General features: G+C 42.3%; 2 protein-coding genes across 3 annotated transcripts in view; one reads left to right on the top strand and one right to left on the bottom strand.

The window, feature by feature from the left end:
- The window catches only part of LOC148011829 (uncharacterized), a 30,550-nt gene extending 14,121 nt beyond the window's left edge, over positions 1 to 16,429 (bottom strand). The window contains exon 1 of one of the 2 annotated variants that reach the window (XM_087670959.1): positions 15,802 to 16,429. In XM_087670959.1, the coding sequence (XP_087527085.1) occupies positions 15,802 to 16,015 (214 nt within the window). In that variant the 5' untranslated portion in view covers positions 16,016 to 16,429. The remainder of the gene's footprint in view (positions 1 to 15,801) is intronic. The other variant, XM_087670958.1, reaches the window with a different exon arrangement.
- Positions 9,879 to 10,754, top strand: LOC148011830 (uncharacterized). The gene has a single exon (XM_087670957.1). It carries the CDS (start codon positions 9,913 to 9,915, stop codon positions 10,678 to 10,680), a length of 768 nt encoding a protein of 255 aa, XP_087527083.1. The 5' UTR covers positions 9,879 to 9,912; the 3' UTR covers positions 10,681 to 10,754.
- Positions 16,430 to 17,720: the final 1,291 nt, after the last annotated feature.

Here is a 17,720-nt window from a genome sequence, read left to right as displayed (position 1 = left end):
GTGTGTAACATAAGCACATTAGTACATACGACAATAAGACCATAAGTCTGGGGAAAAAAACCTCTCCTACCGAGAGTAAAAAGTGCCCCAGTGTCCTACTGATCACCGACACTCCCATATGAGCGTAGCCGTAAGTGAGGCGTGAGTCAAATACCCAACAAACCCCCCTGGAGTGAAGAGTAATCAAGAGTACAAGGATCATCCGCCACCAAAGGATATCAAATTTAAAGCATCGTGAAATGCTTCAAATTTGTCACGAGGAAGAGCTTTGGTAAAGATGTCTGCCACATTACTGGTGGTAGGACAATAGACAAGGCTGATATCACCTACATGTAGCCTCTCTCTAACAAAGTGATAATGAATCTCAATGTGTTTTGTGCGAGCATGAAACACTGGGTTCCGTGCCACTGCAATGGCACTCTGACTGTCAGTGAACAAAGGAGTAGGCTCAGTAATACATCCAAATCAGCTAGCAAGCATCTAAGCCATACGCATTCAACTGTGGTAGTGAAAGCTGCCTTGTATTCAGCTTCACATGACGATGTGGCAACAGTGGATTGTTTCTTGCTAAGCCAAGAAATGCAAGAAGAGCCAAGAAAGAAACAATTGCCACTAGTGGAGTAACGTGTATCATAATCACCAACCCAATCAGAATCACTATAAGCATGTAACTGCAGTGGTCCCCCCTTGGCATAAAGCAACCCAAGAGAACGAGTACCCTGCAAGTAGCGAAAAACACGCTTGACAGCTTGCCAATGTGACATACGTGGCTGATACATATACCTGCTCAAGGCTGAAACTGCAAACTGTATGTCCGGCCTAGTATTGCATAGATAGATAACACATCCAACAGCAGGAGCATATGTATGTATATCAAACAAATCACTGTCATCATGTAATGACAGTTTCAGTCCAGGTTCCATGGGAGTACAAACTGGCTTGCAATCCTGTAAGCCAAACTTCTCAAGAAGCTGCCCAATATACCTTGACTGTGATAGCCCAATACCTCGAGCATTATGTATGAATTGGATGCCCAAGTAGCAATGCAAAACTCCCAAGTCAGACATGTTAAAAGTTTGCTGCAAATTTTGTTTGAATGCTGAAATTTGATCAGCATGTGTTCCAGTGAGCAAAAGGTCATCAACATAAAGACATATAATCAGCATAGATCCCCCTTCTTTACATACGTAAAGGGTAGACTCAGATGAGTTGTTTAAAAACCCCTAACCAAGCAAGAAAGCATCTATTTTTGCATACCAAGCTCTAGGAGCTTGTTTCAAACCATATAGTGCCTTTTTGAGCTTGCATACCAAATGGATCGGCTCCTTTCATTGGTATGGCTTTGTCTCCTTGAAGCAGATGGGCTTCTTTCCTTGAATTCTTTGGGATTCTCAACTTTTTCCAGTTTGAGAAGTTGCTCACGAATTTGTTGATTCTCCTCTCTAAGACTTTAAATGTCTTGCACGATAGCACTCGACTGATCCATTGAGACTCTAAGAAAAATATGCTCAAGCACTCAATGCAAGGGCTGAAAACAAACAAACTTATAATTGTAAGCACTACCAGTGTTGGGGTGAGGACCGAGCCAAAGCTCTGATACCACTGTAAACGCCCCGAACAACGTAATATGCTTAACAATTATGATATTCGTTTGTTTTCGAGATTTAATATAAAAGAGAATGAACACTTAAAGCTGAAAATGAAAATTACTCACAAAATTACAGCCATGAAAATGTAAAAGTAATGGAGATAAGATTGAGGGTTGAAGATAAGCAAACCCCCCCCCCCCCCCCCCGAAGGAATGTATTTCTGCTCAATCCAAGTCCCTTAGGGAAGAGCTCACTTACAATCAACCTGAGAGTGAGGAGAAGTAATTCTCACTCTCACAAGATCATGCAAAGATGTACAAACACACATGCATTATCTATTATGCAATGATAAGAACTGATTTCTTTACAGTATGAGAGAAGAAAGAGGGGAAATCAGCATTTCTTCATCGTTGATCAGTAGTACATGGATAGGGCTTACTTCTTGTTGCTAAAATGGAAAAAAGAGCTCGAGAAGGAGGTGCTGTAATGAATTTACAGGCTTGTTGTCCTGTAAAACAGCAGTGATAGAAGAGGGAATATGGAGGAATTTGATAATGGAGAACTGGAGGATGATGATGGGGATGGATAGGGCCAGTTTCTGGCTATTTGTGGGTGCTGTACATGAGTTTACAGCAAAGAAAAATGATGCTGAATAAAGAAAAACGAGCTCTTATTTATAGGAGAGGGAAGAGCTAGTACAAAAGGGGAAAGTGGAGTAGCACAAGACAAGTGTCCAGCCACATGTCATGAGATGTGACAAGTGGTGGGACACTTGGAACTTGTGTGGCAAGTGTCTTGACACTTGTCTCTTCTCTATGGCCTTCCTTTTTGGGCTGATTACTGTCAAGAATAAAAACAACCAGATTTAGTAAGCACAGTCAGAGTACAGAATTTACTATTTTTAGAATGACATCCCTATTTTTTAGGAGTAGCATTTTTAGGCTAATTCGAGGCTCCTAAAATTTAGGGACCCCTCCAATATGGGTGTCATATGAAAGCTTTTTCTGCGTACATCGCAAAAACGGTATCAAAATCTTCATGTGACTTTCCTATACTAAGAAATGCGCATTTCAAGCTTTCAACCCACACATGCACATTGTACAAGCATTTCATGATCATGCCATCTTGTTGATTGTAACTATCTGTTCTGGCGGATCTAGCCCACACTTCAAGGCATCAATCCTTTCTGTGTTCTAGTCACAGGCGCCCAATCGGGCCATATAGGTGGAAGTATGAACTATCTTTTCTCTAACCCACCGCGTGGGTCCACCATAACCTGTGACCACTCATCAGTGGCTAGCTCCAATGCACTTTTCTTTATATCTAATTAGTACAAAGGAAACAAATTTAATAAATCATTATATAGACAAATTAATGAAAAAGGATACAAATTCTGTTTCTATAGAGTTGTGACATCATGAAGCTAATCATGACTATTAACAAACACAATCTTCTTCTGCTTTTGTTCATGCTTACTTCATGGAATAGTTTAGAGAAGTCTAATTGGCAAATTGGAGTGTTCAAGAGATCGGCAATTTGGAGTGTTTATGGTAGATCGTGGCTAGAGACGAAGGAAGACCGTGCAACATTTGAAAAGTTGTGACGGATTAGACAATGAGGCGGCCATAGTTGTCAGGTACGAAAAGTACAGTACCGTACGGTACGATAAAATATGGTACTAAATGGTACCTTAAGATTTTATAAGATACGATACGATATTAGTACGGAAAAAAATTAACTTCATTATTTTGAACTATAGATGATAGAACATATGTTAAGAGTCTAAATACCAATGCTATTGGAGTATATAAGATAAATACTTGAGGGTAACATGCCAAAACCTCTATGGCATATGCCGCATGTGCAACATGCGCGACAACTTACAAGTACATACATAGGAGTGGATACATCATACATGAATGATCATACAAATAAGAGGCATGTATGCTTGAGAGAGAGAAGGTTGAGAGAGAGAGAGAGAGAGAGAGAGATGAAATGACATGAGATGCTTTATTAACACCTACAAGAGGCCAAAATGACCTGTGAGACCAACAATTACCAAATAAACCACCAAAGGTTTTGGTAAAAGATTTATGAATTTTGTTATGGTTTTGTTTGGCATTACTAAGGCTAAAGCAGCTACCAATGGTACATTCACTAATTCGTGTACTCTCAGAAGGTACATTAGGCCAAGCTATCCTCTGGCCTAGTTTTATTAGCAATGTGTACTAATGCTTTGGGTTGAGTAGTGCAAAATGAGCTATGAACAAAGGTAAAATCAATAGGATTAAGCTACTTGATGATTCTCAAATGGTGCTGAATTTATTTATTGATGACACAAACATGTTGTGAAAAATGAAGGGACATCAATTAGAAACATTTGGAACTACTTGAATACCTTATGTATGGCCTTTGGCTCTAGGATAAATCATAACAAAATATATATGAGGAGTCTAATCAAGCTTCCATCACCTTTCTTGGTTGATCGATCAAGGCTACAAAATCACCACCACCACCATAACAACAACAGTCAACAACCCAAACCACCACCAACGACAACAATCACGCAACAAAAACAAAAAACAAAAAACCCAAAAAAAAAAAATGCTTGTTTTTTGGTACGAATTCGTATGAATTCGTACGGTACGGTACGGTACTGTGAGAGTGCGCTGCGGAAGAGGAAATACGAACACGGAGGGAGAGAGAGAGAGAAAGCTGAAAATAAGGAAGAGAAATCTGCACTGACTGAAATGAATGCTGAATACACTGAAACGGACTGATCAGTCCCTGCACGCAGCCCACAGCGTCAGTGAGGGCACCAGATCAAGCTGATGATGATGGCAGCACCACCACGGGGGAGAAGGAGTGTCGGAATCTGCAAGAAGACAAGTGATCAAGTGGGGAGGGGGGCTGCCAATAAATAGGCAACGGACAAACCCTAACCCTAACCCTAAAATGGGCGCAAACCATAAAAGTGCCCTAAAATGGGCGCCCCACAACAGTGACCAAAAAGTGGCCGAGCAGCCAGTGGCTGCCCACTAAAAGAGGCCAAAAAGAAATACACAACCTAAGACAGCCAGTCGAGAGTGACTAGCCTCCCCCATCATAACACATGACAAACATGTCAGAGCTCCTAATGTCCTCGTCTAACTCAGACTGAGGCTCACAGGCAGGAGATGACAAGGCATGACAAACATGACTGCTAACACCCCCTCTCAGATCCTGGATGTGGCTGAAGGCCGAAGAAGAAAGTGATCCTGGGGTGGCAAGAGGAATGCCAATGTCGATGAAGTCCGTCGATGTAGACTGCCGCTGAAGGAGCTCCTCACGATCCTGGAAAGCCCCCTCTAAAACACTAGGGGCCAGGGAATCCACAACCACATCACCAAGATCGTCCCCCTCTGAAAGGGATGGGGGGTACGAGGGAACCACCGGAGGAGAGGGTGGGGGATGGGAAGGAACCTGTGGAATAGAAGGTGCACAAGCAGGAACGGGTGTAGCAATAGACTGCCTCGGAGGACCCTGCATCAAAGAAGGGGAATGGAGCCTGTAAAGCCCACTCTCCTGCCAACCTGTAGATAAGACAGCTCCTGTAAGAGAATCCTCAATAACAACGGCATGCTCGGTGAAGATCACTCGTGTGCCAAGCCTCGTAAGGCCATAAACTGAGAGGAGGGGAAGGCCCAAGTCCGGAACATGTAGGGCCTGTGAAAGGAAGCTCGTAGGTCGGTCTGTAAACAAAGGCAATGTGCCAACACCACTAATAGGCACCGATAAAAGGTCACCAACAGTGACTGAACCCTCTGATGGACGGAGATCCTGTAACAAATCACCTCGGGGAGTCATATGACTCGAAGCACCACTGTCCACTAACCAAGGCTGCGCAGAAGACACTGCAGCCATGGAAGAAGGATCCTCCTCCAAAGCATGGATATGAAGGAACACTGACTCATGGGTAACAGCTGGTGTAGAGGTAGAAGAAGGCTCCGATGTAGATCCACCCTTCGCTCCCGGACGAAGGTGAGGGTACTTCTTCCAGCATTTCTCCTCGGGATGTGTCCCTTTCCCACAGTGTGGGCACTTCGGTCTCTCTGAATCTGAGTCAGAGCCTGAAGAACTGTCCTTCTGCTTAGCCTTTGACTTCGTCTTCTTCTTCTGTCCTCCCGAACCTGCAACAAAGGCTCTAGTGGAGTCGGATCCACTAGCACTGACCTCTCTGAGTCGCTGTCATGCTCCAAGACAAGCGGGGATAGCTCCTCCCATAGAAGCTTCTCACGGGTCCTCGATGTAAGAAGGCTGGTGTAGAAGACATCAAACCGAGGCGATGGTAGCTGAGTCAAAAGAATCATAGCCATGTCGTCAGAAGATATCGTCCGACCGAGGGATGCAAGCTCATCCCTCATATCCTGTAATCTATTGATGTGGTCCTTCATGGAAGGACTATCATCAATAGCGAGCATCCGCAACTTCTTTTCAAGAGATATCCGGTGGGCAAACGTCTTCTGCTGATAGAGAGACACTAGCTTCTGCCACACGTCCGCTGCAATCTTCAACCTGTGAACATGAACAAGGACAGAATCCTGCAAACTCAGAAAGAGGAAAGATCGGGCTCTAGAATTGAGCCGATCCCATAAGGCTGCGCGATCCATAGATGTCCCATCTGCGGGATCCACCATAGGCCGGGGAGTAGGAATAGAAACAAGCTCCCAAAGATCGAAGGAGTCCAAGATACACTCCACCTTGCAGGACCATAAAGAAAAGTTGGAGCCATCCAACCGGTCCTCTTTGGGCAGCTGAGGAAGTACGGGTACCTGTACAGGGGGTACCAAAGGCTGCATCGTCGGCCCACTGGAAGGGGATCACCGAGATACATGAATAGAAGGGGGACGAGAAAGAGGAATAGACTCCGGACGACGGTCCTCGTGATAGAAATCACGCCTCCGTTCAGATGAATGTCGAGACAAAAGCTCATCATCTGAGTCATCAAAGCCTGTAAACTGATGAGAAGACATCTTCGATATCTGCAAACACCAAAACACAACAAGGGAAGGTTGCCGGTGCCGAAACATAAACACCAGAAGCTCCTGAGCTGGCCGCCTTGCACAGAACGCAAGGATGATGTCAAACGCAAATGCTGACGATGCAATCACCTCAGAAAAACAGCCGCCTGCCTGAAAACGCAGCCTGGGAATAAGTCGCCAGCAGGAAAAGAGCCGCCAGACGATGGAACAACAGCCAAAACAGCAAGGCGCAGGCTGGAAGGGTGTCGCCCAGCTGGAGGAGGGCCGCCCAGGCTGAAAACGCAAGCAGGAAGAGGTTGGTGATGACATGGCAGCCACTGGAGAAGGCGCCAGCAGCAAACGCAAATATGTTGACACCAAAACAGGCCGCCTTGATCAAGGAGATGGTGCAGAAGGTGACACCTCAGCTGTTGGAGACGTCTTGACCAGCAAACGCAAAGTTGTGGGTGTTCTCCTGCGTAAAACTCAGCTCCGTGTACTCTCCTTCGGCTCTGATACCATGTGAGAGTGCGCTGCGGAAGAGGAAATACGAACACGAAGGGAGAGAGAGAGAGAGAAAGTTGAAAATAAGGAAGAGAAATCTGCACTGACTGAAATGAATACTGAATACACTGAAATGGACTGATCAGTCCCTGCACGCAGCCCACAGCGTCAGTGAGGGCACCAGATCAGGCTGATGATGATGGCAGCACCACCACGGGGGAGAAGGAGTGTCGGAATCTGCAAGAAGACAAGTGATCAAGTGGGGAGGGGGGCTGCCAATAAATAGGCAACGGACAAACCCTAACCCTAACCCTAAAATGGGCGCAAACCATAAAAGTGCCCTAAAATGGGCGCCCCACAACAGTGACCAAAAAGTGGCTAGGCAGCCAGTGGCTGCCCACTAAAAGAGGCCAAAAAGAAATACACAACCTAAGACACCCAGTCGAGAGTGACTAGCCTCCCCCATCATAACACATGACAAACATGTCAAAGCTCCTAATGTCCTCGTCTAACTCAGACTGAGGCTCACAGGCAGGAGATGACAAGGCATGACAAACATGACTGCTAACAGGTACAAATCGTATAGTACGAACCAATTCGTACTATGTACGAGTGCAACTATGGAGACGGCTTTGTGGAACGGAAGTGGAGTGTAGGTTCATGCTTGGGCTCTCACAACGGATACTTATTTAGCTCTCTATTAATTGTTGTGATAAAGATTTAAGGATCTCTTCCATCTTTTTGGGTTTTGTCATCTTCTAGGGAGTTGGGCAAATAGGATTCCATACCTTACACCAATGTTGTAGGTATCCAATCATGATAAGAATATAATATATAGTCCTATTTTATAATTTAAAGGTCGGTAGTGTGGCACACATGTGAAGATATGCTAGGGTTTGCACAAAGAAAGCACAAAAAGTATGAATACAACTAAATACAATAATTCACGAAAAAACACAAAATGCAAACAAAGAAGAAAGATAACTCCGATGAATTTATGTTGTATATGAATCAATGTGTGTGCATGATGCTTGAAGGCCAAGCTGTCCAACAACTAATGACTCTTGTGGGAGCAAGCTGAGGAAATAGTCAAAAAGCAACATCCGCCACAGATGGTCTGAAGTGCTGTAACCACTAGTCTGAGCAAGCAGGCAACAAGAGTCAACCAAGTCATTGGAGATATTCTTAGAGCATATTGCTTCCATAAACCCAAGAAATTGATCCAATATCTACCATTAGTAGAATTCTCCTATAATGCTTCTTACCAGTAGAGCATTCAAATGACACCTTTTTAAGCATTGTATGGGCATGACTGCCTTACTCCATTGAATTTTTTAGATCCTACCTTAAGGGTAGAAGCTTCCAAGAAAATGCTAGAGGAAATGGATGAGTAGGTCAAGGCCATCAAACAAGACATTAGAACCGACAAGGATAGGCAAAAAGCCTATGTAGATCTAAATAGACAAGAGCGACTCTTCAAAGAAGGAGATATGGTTTTTATTCGTATATGCCCCAATTTGATCAGGGTGGTAGATGGGAAGGCCGGCCAGGGGCTGCAGCTGACATGGAGTCTGTCCGAAATGGTGCAAAGTAGACAGCAGCCTGCCACCTAGCTGAGGATGACAAAAAAACAAGCAAAGCTGGCCCAGATGAGGGGCAGGATGCTCACGTCTGCAGATAACAGTAAAACACAGCAGAATGAATCCTCCAAAGGCCTGAATGGAAGCTGGAAACTAGGCACCTGGCTTCAAGTGATGTGGCAGCAATCATCAAAGAGGCTAGACAACCACCTGCTGATGAGGGCTGATGCATTGAATGAAACAAGATGGAATGTATGAATGGGGATGCTAAGTGACCGAGCAGCAAGCACACCATGTATTTATAGATGAGGAACCAACTAAACTGTGGCAGTTTGCTTATGGGACACACAAACTCCTTTTAGCATTAAGTTTAGAGTGTGGGGGCTATTTAAATGAGCTAATTAAGTATTAATGTGAAATGCTTCTTTTTTAGCTTAGCAACCCCTCTCATGCCCAAAATTGGAACTCCAAAGGTCCCGCCCCAAAGCAGCCAAGGCATTGGTCCATGGGTGCATGTTGGCTGCCCAAGAACCTAACCACACTACAGAGGCAATAGTTATCTTCCCCCCAAAGTCAAAAGGGACATCCCAAAGAGACCAAGGCATTGAAGTCCCAATCGCCTTCCAAGATCCACAAAGGCAATGTAAAAACCACTTTGAACTTCTTTTTGTTTTTTCCGCTTTGTTTTATTTTTTTTATTTTGTTTTTGTCACTCTATGAGAAACGTTCCAACCTAGCAAAACATTGTTGAAAACGCCATGTTCTATCTATCTGCATCTAGTTGTGATCTATTTGGTGCTATTTTCTCCATCTACTACTTGGGCACCCCCTATCAACCTTTCCACCAACCCATTCACCAGGCATTCTACCATCTCTCTCTCTCTCTCTCTCTCTCTCTCTCTCTCTCTCAACCTACTAAAGGATATTGGTAACCTGTCATGGATTGCACCTGTCATAGAGTAAGAAGCTCAAACAGTTAGCTTTGTTTTGAATCACCAATTTCTTCGCCATCACTTCTCTTTGCAGTCGAAGAAGACACTTTTGAAATACTCTGATACCAGATTTGCCTTTAACTTCTTGATGCTAGGCAGGCTAAGAGAATGCAGTGGTGCCTTGAGGTAGTTATTTCTTAGTGATGAGTTTACCTCATCAACATTGGCAGATACTCCTATAGATATCTTATGCTTGGAGAAAGCAAATAACTCCACTTTTTGGGATGATGTAAAGCGGATAGATGCTATGGTATCACCTATTGTACATTTATTGAGGGTTATGGATGCTATGCAACCTTGCATTGGCAAGGTATATGAGGCTATGGATAGGCTGAATGAAAAGTTGCAGGAGTTGGCACCAAATGATGAGGCGTATGAGGAGATACACCATTTAGTTGTGACGAGGTGGAACTCCTATAGCTCACCCATGCATGCAGCTGCATTTGTTGTGAATCCTGAGTTCCAAGGCAAGGGTCAGGAGAATGACACTGAGGTTATGGATGCATGGAGACTTATATTGTCTCGTCTAGTGCCTGATCATGGCACTAGACGAAAGATCAGAGATCAGCTTTCATGTTATAAGACCTTTCGGGGTTCTTTGGGTTGTGGGGATGCACAAGAGGATCGTTGTAAGATTGGGGCAACTTTGTGGTGGAAGGACTATGGTTCAGATGGTCCTGAGTTGCAACAACTAGCCATCTGTATTTTGAGTCAGTCAGTTAGCTCCTCTTGTTTGGAGCAATTATGGAATACATACACTCACATTGCTTCAAAGAAGAGGAACCGTCTTGGTGTGGAGAGGGCAAACGATCTAGTATTCGTTAGTGCTAATTTGAGGATGTTATGTAACAGTATGACGACAAAGCCTGATCCATTCACAGAGTGGAAGATGCAACAAGAAGAGGAGACACATGCTAATGTTGAGGGAGATGCAACAATTCATGGTACACATGATGATGAGGCTGGCACTTCAAGAGTGGCTAGAACAGCCTCAGATCATGATCATGATCTTTGATTTAGTTTACTTATCACGAGTCTCATGATACATGACACATTTACATTATATATAATATTATGATTGTTGATGATAGCGTGACACTTGGGCTATTGACAGTCGTGCCATGCCGATATTATATTTGTACTTGAGTCTTGCAGTCTTGCAGTTGCCCTTTGGGCTATTTTGGCATGCCACATTTTGCTTCAATCTAGAGATTAGACTTTATATTTGTAGTCTTTTTTGGGGCAATGAGCATGTTCTTTCAAATATTAGACTTCAATTTCATATTTGTAATCTTTTAAGTTTTTTAGCAATGATACCATAGGCATGTTCTTTTAGCTTAGACTTTAAAGTTTAGTTCATTATTCATTGTTTTATCATTTTTGGCATATGTATTATGGATTTTATTATTTATAATTGAATAGCTTACCTCTTGAGCCTTGGAAGTTGCAATTCAATTTCTAATGAGTAGTTTTAGAATGATGCATGATATCTTAAAGTTAAAACTTAAAATGATTTGTCCTTGTGGATTATATACCTTGGTTTGAAGTTTTAACACTCTAGAGTCCACATGGATTATGAGTGAAATATTAATTTTTTTTCATGAATTTTAATTTTTTAAATGCCGTTCCCGTTCCCACATCCCCGTTCCCTAGGTTTGCCATTCCCGTCCCCGTCCCTGTCCCCGTTCCCCATTTCATGTTTCTATGACTAAAATTAATATTTAATTATAAATAATGTTGAAAAAACCATTTGGGAAGGTTGCTATTTGTCAAAAATGCCCATGTAAGACTGAAAAATGCCTTTAAAGGCTGGAGAAAGGCATTTTAGTGCATTTAGCCTACAAGAGAGAGGCAAGAGATGTTGCTGGTCTAATCTGCAACCATTGAAGGACCTTTTGAGGCAACCAAGGATAGGAGAAGACCAGTCTGCAACAGGCGACAACATGTACAGGCTATTGAGGCACAGCAACAACAGTAAATTATTGATTTTCTTTAATACTTCGTGAAGAAAGTCTGAATTTTCTCTCACCTAGCCAATTTAATTATTGGCCTTTTTTTTACCGAAATAATTATTAGATTATTTTCAATATTTAAATATTGAAATTTAATTTAATATTTAATTATGAATAATGTTGAAAAAACCATTTGGAAAGATTGCGACTTGTCAAAGATACTAATGTAAAACTAAAAAATATCTCTAGAGGCTGGAGAGAGACATTTTAGTGTATTCAATCTACAAGAGAGAGAGAGAGAGAGAGAGAAGATGCTACTGATTTGATCTGCTGCCATTGGAGGACCTTTTGAGGTAGCCAAGGATAAGAGAATACCAATTTGCAACAAGCAATAGCATCTATAGGGGCTATTGAGACACAGCGGCAGCAACAGTAAATGATTGATTTTCTTCAATTCTTTATGAAGAAAGACTGAATTTTCTCTCTCCTTAGATTTCTCTCTCATCTCCCAACCTTTCTACAGCCTTGCTCCAAAGATTACAGCATTGAGATCACCAAAGGGTGAGAAATTTCAGATTTCTTTATTGTAAACCCTAATCTACAAAACAAAAATTAGAACTTAGTAGCAACCTCAAAAAGTGTACCAAAAATTGGAAGCTCCAAGGCTTGGATTCAACAAGACTGAAGCTGTTTTCAATCAAATTCAAGTGGAGGGACCAACCAATCAATGAATTTGGGGCATTTTTCATCTCCATCAAAGCGGATGAAAGCCAATTGACTGTCTGAATAAAGGGGCAAATCATATTGAAGACTTCCTGGTCATTTTGGACAGCAAGGGAGTTGGAATACCAAAAGGGATTGGAAAAATCCCATTGTACATCAACTTCTTCTTCAATAAAGTTAAAGAAATACCGAAAGGGGTGCCAATTTTGGGGCCAACAAGGTGTCTATTATCCAAGATTGTGAGTTAATTTGCATTTCTCAGTTTTGTAATAAATGTTGCTGCTGTAACTAAGTTGTAATCAAGGAATTACTACCCATCCACAAAAGGAAGATTAGTTTCAAGGTTCCATTGCCAGAACACCATCAAATCCTTTGAATTGGTGGGCCCGTCGCACTTGATTGCAGCTTGGGACTATTGCACTAGTATTGAAATCGCTCTCAGCAATGAATTACAGCAAACATGTCTTCACATGGTGATATGGGATCAAGTGGAGAGGATGCATCACTCCTTGGTCAATCACGTGGTAAAGGGGAAAATACAATGACAAATGTTGGGCATGGTTCTCAACATGGACAGCAAGATGAAAATGTGGCAAATGGCCGAAATGTTGGCACTTCAATGCATAAAGAGGTTGATGACCAACAAGGGACTGAACAATTCAATGATGGCTTCAAGGATAGAATGCATACAGCAGCAAATATTTTTGTTGAACTGGCAAAGGATCCCCGATTTTCTCGATTCATGAATGCCCCAAGGAAGGACAACAAAGGCAAAGAGAAAAAGACACTTTCTATAGCTTCAAGCCAGCCACAAGAACCAAAGAAAATGCCTAAACCTTCTTTGGAAGAGCCCTAAATGCCTAATGAGCACAAACACTTGGTACCCGTGGGGCAACAAGTGCAAATGCATAGCCAACTTGGTAGTGCCAATCCATGGGAACATGGACAGCAAGGTAATTATGCACATGCAAGCATGGGACAACAAGGATACTTAAGTGGTGGTATCATTTTTCATGCTATAGTTGGATAAGCACCACATACAAGAATGTATGGCTCAAATCCCTATGGTATGCAACAGCCAATGCATGGCTCATTACACTCAATGCATCCAAGTAATGCAAGTGAAATGCCTAATCCTGTGTATGGCAACATAGGCATGATGCTTGGGGCACAAAGCTGGCCATATAGATATGTATCTACATCCCTAGGGATTGTTGGAGCACAAGGATTCGGTACTGGTCATGTAGGAGCATCTAATAGTGCTAGTTATCACATAAATACAGCAAGTGCACCCTTTTTGCAGCAGCCTACTTATGATAACTTGACTTCCATAGGTCCGCCGAAGGACTATGATGAAGAAGATGGCAAAAGTGAAGCGCGCGGTCCAGTCGGGCGACCCAAGGGGGGACGGCTTTTTGTTAATTTAGGTTTGACTGTCATTACAAGTCGTGAGGTAATCATTTCACATTCATTGTAAGACTTAAATTGCTAGGCTTCCATATATAACTTCTTGTATGGCTACACTCTCCATAATGCAACCACACCAAGCATAATAGTATAACCTCTTTACACAATATAAAGGGATGATTGAGCATGTAATCAAACATCAAACATGTAACAAATACACTAAGTTTAAAACAGCCTCTTTCATCAAAACACTTCTCCCACTTTACTAGACCGTTACATGAGTCAAAGTATGCTGAAATTCCTTGGTAGCAAGCAAGCAAGGCATCAATATCCATATATTACACTTTGTTCCTTTATTTACTAAAGATGACTTTTGTCTTTCTAGCTGCCATGATTCAATCCTTGGAGATCTCAAAGTATGTAAATAAGGTTGTTTACATACATTGGATTCCTTTGGAAAGGAATAGCAGAGTTTGCCAATGACTATTACGTTTTTGCAAGGCTCTTTTTGAACAATTTTGGTAATGGATTGTAGCTTTTTAGTCTTTTTCGTCAATAAATAGATTGTTGAATAGAGATATGGTGTGCTAAAGGTTATGCTCAGAATTATAATCAAGATCAGGCCCATGATTGGGAGTTAGTTGCCTTGGTCTGAATGTATTCTTGTACAAGCTGGATTCCACCTAGTGAGTCTCCTTCGTAGAGTCTTAGACTAAACAACGCAATAAAAATGAGAGATGTCATCAACAACAAAAGGCATTCACTATCATCACATGTTTATGAGATGCAAGAACTTGTCATTTTAGAGCTTTGGTCATTTTTCCTCGAGAGTTGTAGAATTTTCATGGATTACTTGAAAGCCACACAGTTGTCCCAGACAAGCTGAGCAAGAGGAAAAATCATGTCACATGTGTAACCACTCAAACTTTGGATGCAATGATATGACTATACAATAAGAGCAGTACAATGAATGTTTTGACTTCAGGATTCACTAGGTATACCACGAACCTTAACTACAAGCTGCATAGGGCCAAAACTATTTGTACATACTATATAATGAGAGTGCAATACTTAGTATTGACTTGTGTTGTACCAATGGCTACATGGCAAGCCTCGGCTTCAAGCTGCATGATACCTGCAGCCTCTGTACATGCAATCAGTTTCTTGTCACAGAACACAACAACTCACAAATTATCTGAATACAGAGCTCTAGATGGAGACAGGATCGTTCCAAGGGGATTCCTGCAAACATAAGAGGATGCAATACTGCACCCTTCCCTTCTAGGTTACCTTTGCTTTTACTCAAAGCAATGCAGATTCGAAAGCCTTGCTAAAGAACTGAATAATCCAAATGTTCGTTTTGAAGCTTACTTGGGCCACATATGCATGCCAACAGCTTTTTAGGAAATATATATATGGTCATTCTCGTTGGCGGGAAACCAATATGCATGTTAAGCTTTAGGGTGGAAACTTCATGCGGAACTGTTAGCAGAGAGTTATAGATAAAAGAAATTGAACATAAGTGCAGAGACTGACCAATCCATACATTCTGGAACAACTACTGGATACCTGACGTGTAAATGCAATCATAATTCATTATATTTGTATGATGTGCGAATGCGAACTCCAAAAGAGGACTTACATTAACGTCAACAGTTACCAACATTGTTGTGAAGGCATCCTTACGATGGACCATTAAGCACAACGTAGAAAGTAGCAACTGGATTGTACGCAAACTGATGATAAATATTAACGTTAAACATCCTAGCAAGGAAGCAGATCTGCATCGAAGGCCGCTAACAGTACACAGATACAGAACAGATCAAATGGCAAAGTGCAGACGGTGCAAAGTGGATTCAGTCTATAATTCACAGTCAGCTGTAAAGGAAGCAACTCAGCAACAACTGTGTAAAACCGCGAAGAACAAAGGGCACTTGACAGTGCATTATTACTACAAAAGCGATATAGTGGATCAAGCCTCGTAATCAAACGGTAGAAATTTATGATGATGAGGCTGACTAACAGAGACAGGAAATCCAAGAAGCATGAAGTACCAGGAGGGAGAGTTCCCGTGCTTTCTAGCGAGCAATCGCAGGGGTTGCAAGGAGGACAAGAGTTGGAGTGCTTGAGCGCAGCAACACCTTCCATGAAATGCCAGTACAGGGGCGGCCCGAGAATGTACCCAATGAGCGCCACTGCGAGAAGGAGCACGCAAGCTTTCACACCGGGAGGGCCACACGCAGACCCGGAGCCTTGAAACGGGGGCATTGTCGCTTCGCTGGCCGTATGGCGACAAAGCAGAAAAAGGAGGAGGAGGAAGGAGGAGGAAAAGAAAGGGAAGCCGGAAGCTTTTATCCGGACAATGCTAAAGCAGGATGGGGTCTTAATCTTCTCCGTCCAGCAGAATGGACTGATCTGAGAGCGAAATGCGGGAGCAGCTGATACATGAGGCGGGGGATGGAGGCGAATTGAATGGCTGTCGAAAGTAATGAGAAGCGTGCAAACGAAGGGAGCCTTGTGAGCTTGAACCGATTGGCTATGGCGGATCTGCTGCTGCTCGGCCCTTCCTGAAAAGAGCAGGCAAACGAGGAATTTTGAAAACCATTAAAAAGGGATCCAAGCTTTTTCACATCCATGGCCGGGGCCGTGAAGGAAGATGGCCCTGCGTTGCGAAGCTTTTTCACAAGGTAGTGTTCACGCGTCAGAGAACCAAAGTAGCATTTTCTTGCCATCAGGAGGGAGCCACAACCTCAAAGCCAATACCCACGATACAATGGCTCCCCCACAGATGTCAGCCCTACTTTTGTCCCACTGCATTAAAATCTTTTGTTTCGAGAAACATTTTACAATATGCTTTTTTGCTTTTATGCAATGCCTTTGCACTCTATTTTGTAATTTTCACACAGATCGTCGACGCTTTGATGTCAACAAAATACCCCCCTTTGAGTTGCTTAACTAGGAATTGCACCCATGAGCACATGTAACTTGCTAAGTATTTCTACCAACTAGGTTGCCACTACGGGAGAACATTCTGTAACATACTTTGACAAGCCAATTTGTTGTCTCGAGGAGGAAAAAGAAGCCAAGTAACAAGGCATCATCAAGTAGCAAGGTATTTGAGTGTCAATTCTCAAAAACTTAAATCTTTCTTAGGTGTCACTTTGACAAGCCAATTTGTTGTTGTCTCAAGCATGCAAAAGGAGCCAAATAACAAGGCATTATCAAGTAGCAAGATATTTATGTGTCAATTCTCAAGACAAAAAAAGAGGCATATTCCTTGAATCTTTCTTAGGTGTCATCATTTGATTTGCAAAACATTGTCGATTTGTTGGCTCTACAATGGATCTTATCATGCAACCAAGAGGCATCAACAATGCCATTTGGAGAATGTCATTTGAGAATGGCTATCATTTTTTATGTAGAAAGTCGTCAAAAAAGGAAAACAAATATCCTTATCAAACGATTGATGTAACATTGTCAAAGATTTGATGTGATGCTTGGCAAATCTAAGCCCTTCACTTTTGTGATGTTTGTGATAGTCCATCCCCCCCCAATAAAAATCCCATCTTGACATTGAAAGCCACTCATCTAAGAACTTCCATTGGCCAACATGAATTCCCACCACTAGCAATGCTCATTGGTTGCAAAAATGTGATAACTCCTTGTTTACTCATTCACAAAGAAAATGGTTTCAAGATTATGGATATGTTAGTGTCAAGCACACCTCGTTACAAACCACATTAATTTGTAAAGGACAACAAAGATAAATCATTTAGCCAATGGTAATATGATGCTTTAGCTTATAAACTCATCTTACTACTTACTACTATATTATTTTCGTTGTAGGTTCGGAAAGCCCTAAACCTCTAAAGGGCTTCCCGAACCTACTTAGTTCTCCAAACCTCCATTTTTCAATCAAAACCCCCTCCCCTCCCCTCTTTCTCACTTGTAATCTCTCATTTTCTTTTCCCCC

Source organism: Lygodium microphyllum, chromosome 28 (assembly GCF_053477565.2).
Source record: "Lygodium microphyllum isolate KBCC chromosome 28, Lygodium_microphyllum_v1.1.10, whole genome shotgun sequence".
Classification (NCBI taxonomy): Eukaryota; Viridiplantae; Streptophyta; class Polypodiopsida; order Schizaeales; family Lygodiaceae; genus Lygodium; species Lygodium microphyllum.
Note: the sequence above shows the minus strand (reverse complement) of the source record. Positions and strands in the feature narration are given on the sequence as shown.

What these genes read in the sequence shown, in the direction of transcription:
- LOC148011830 (XM_087670957.1), top strand. Translation starts at nt 9,913, where the DNA reads ATGGTATCACCTATTGTACATTTATTGAGGGTTATGGATGCTATGCAA.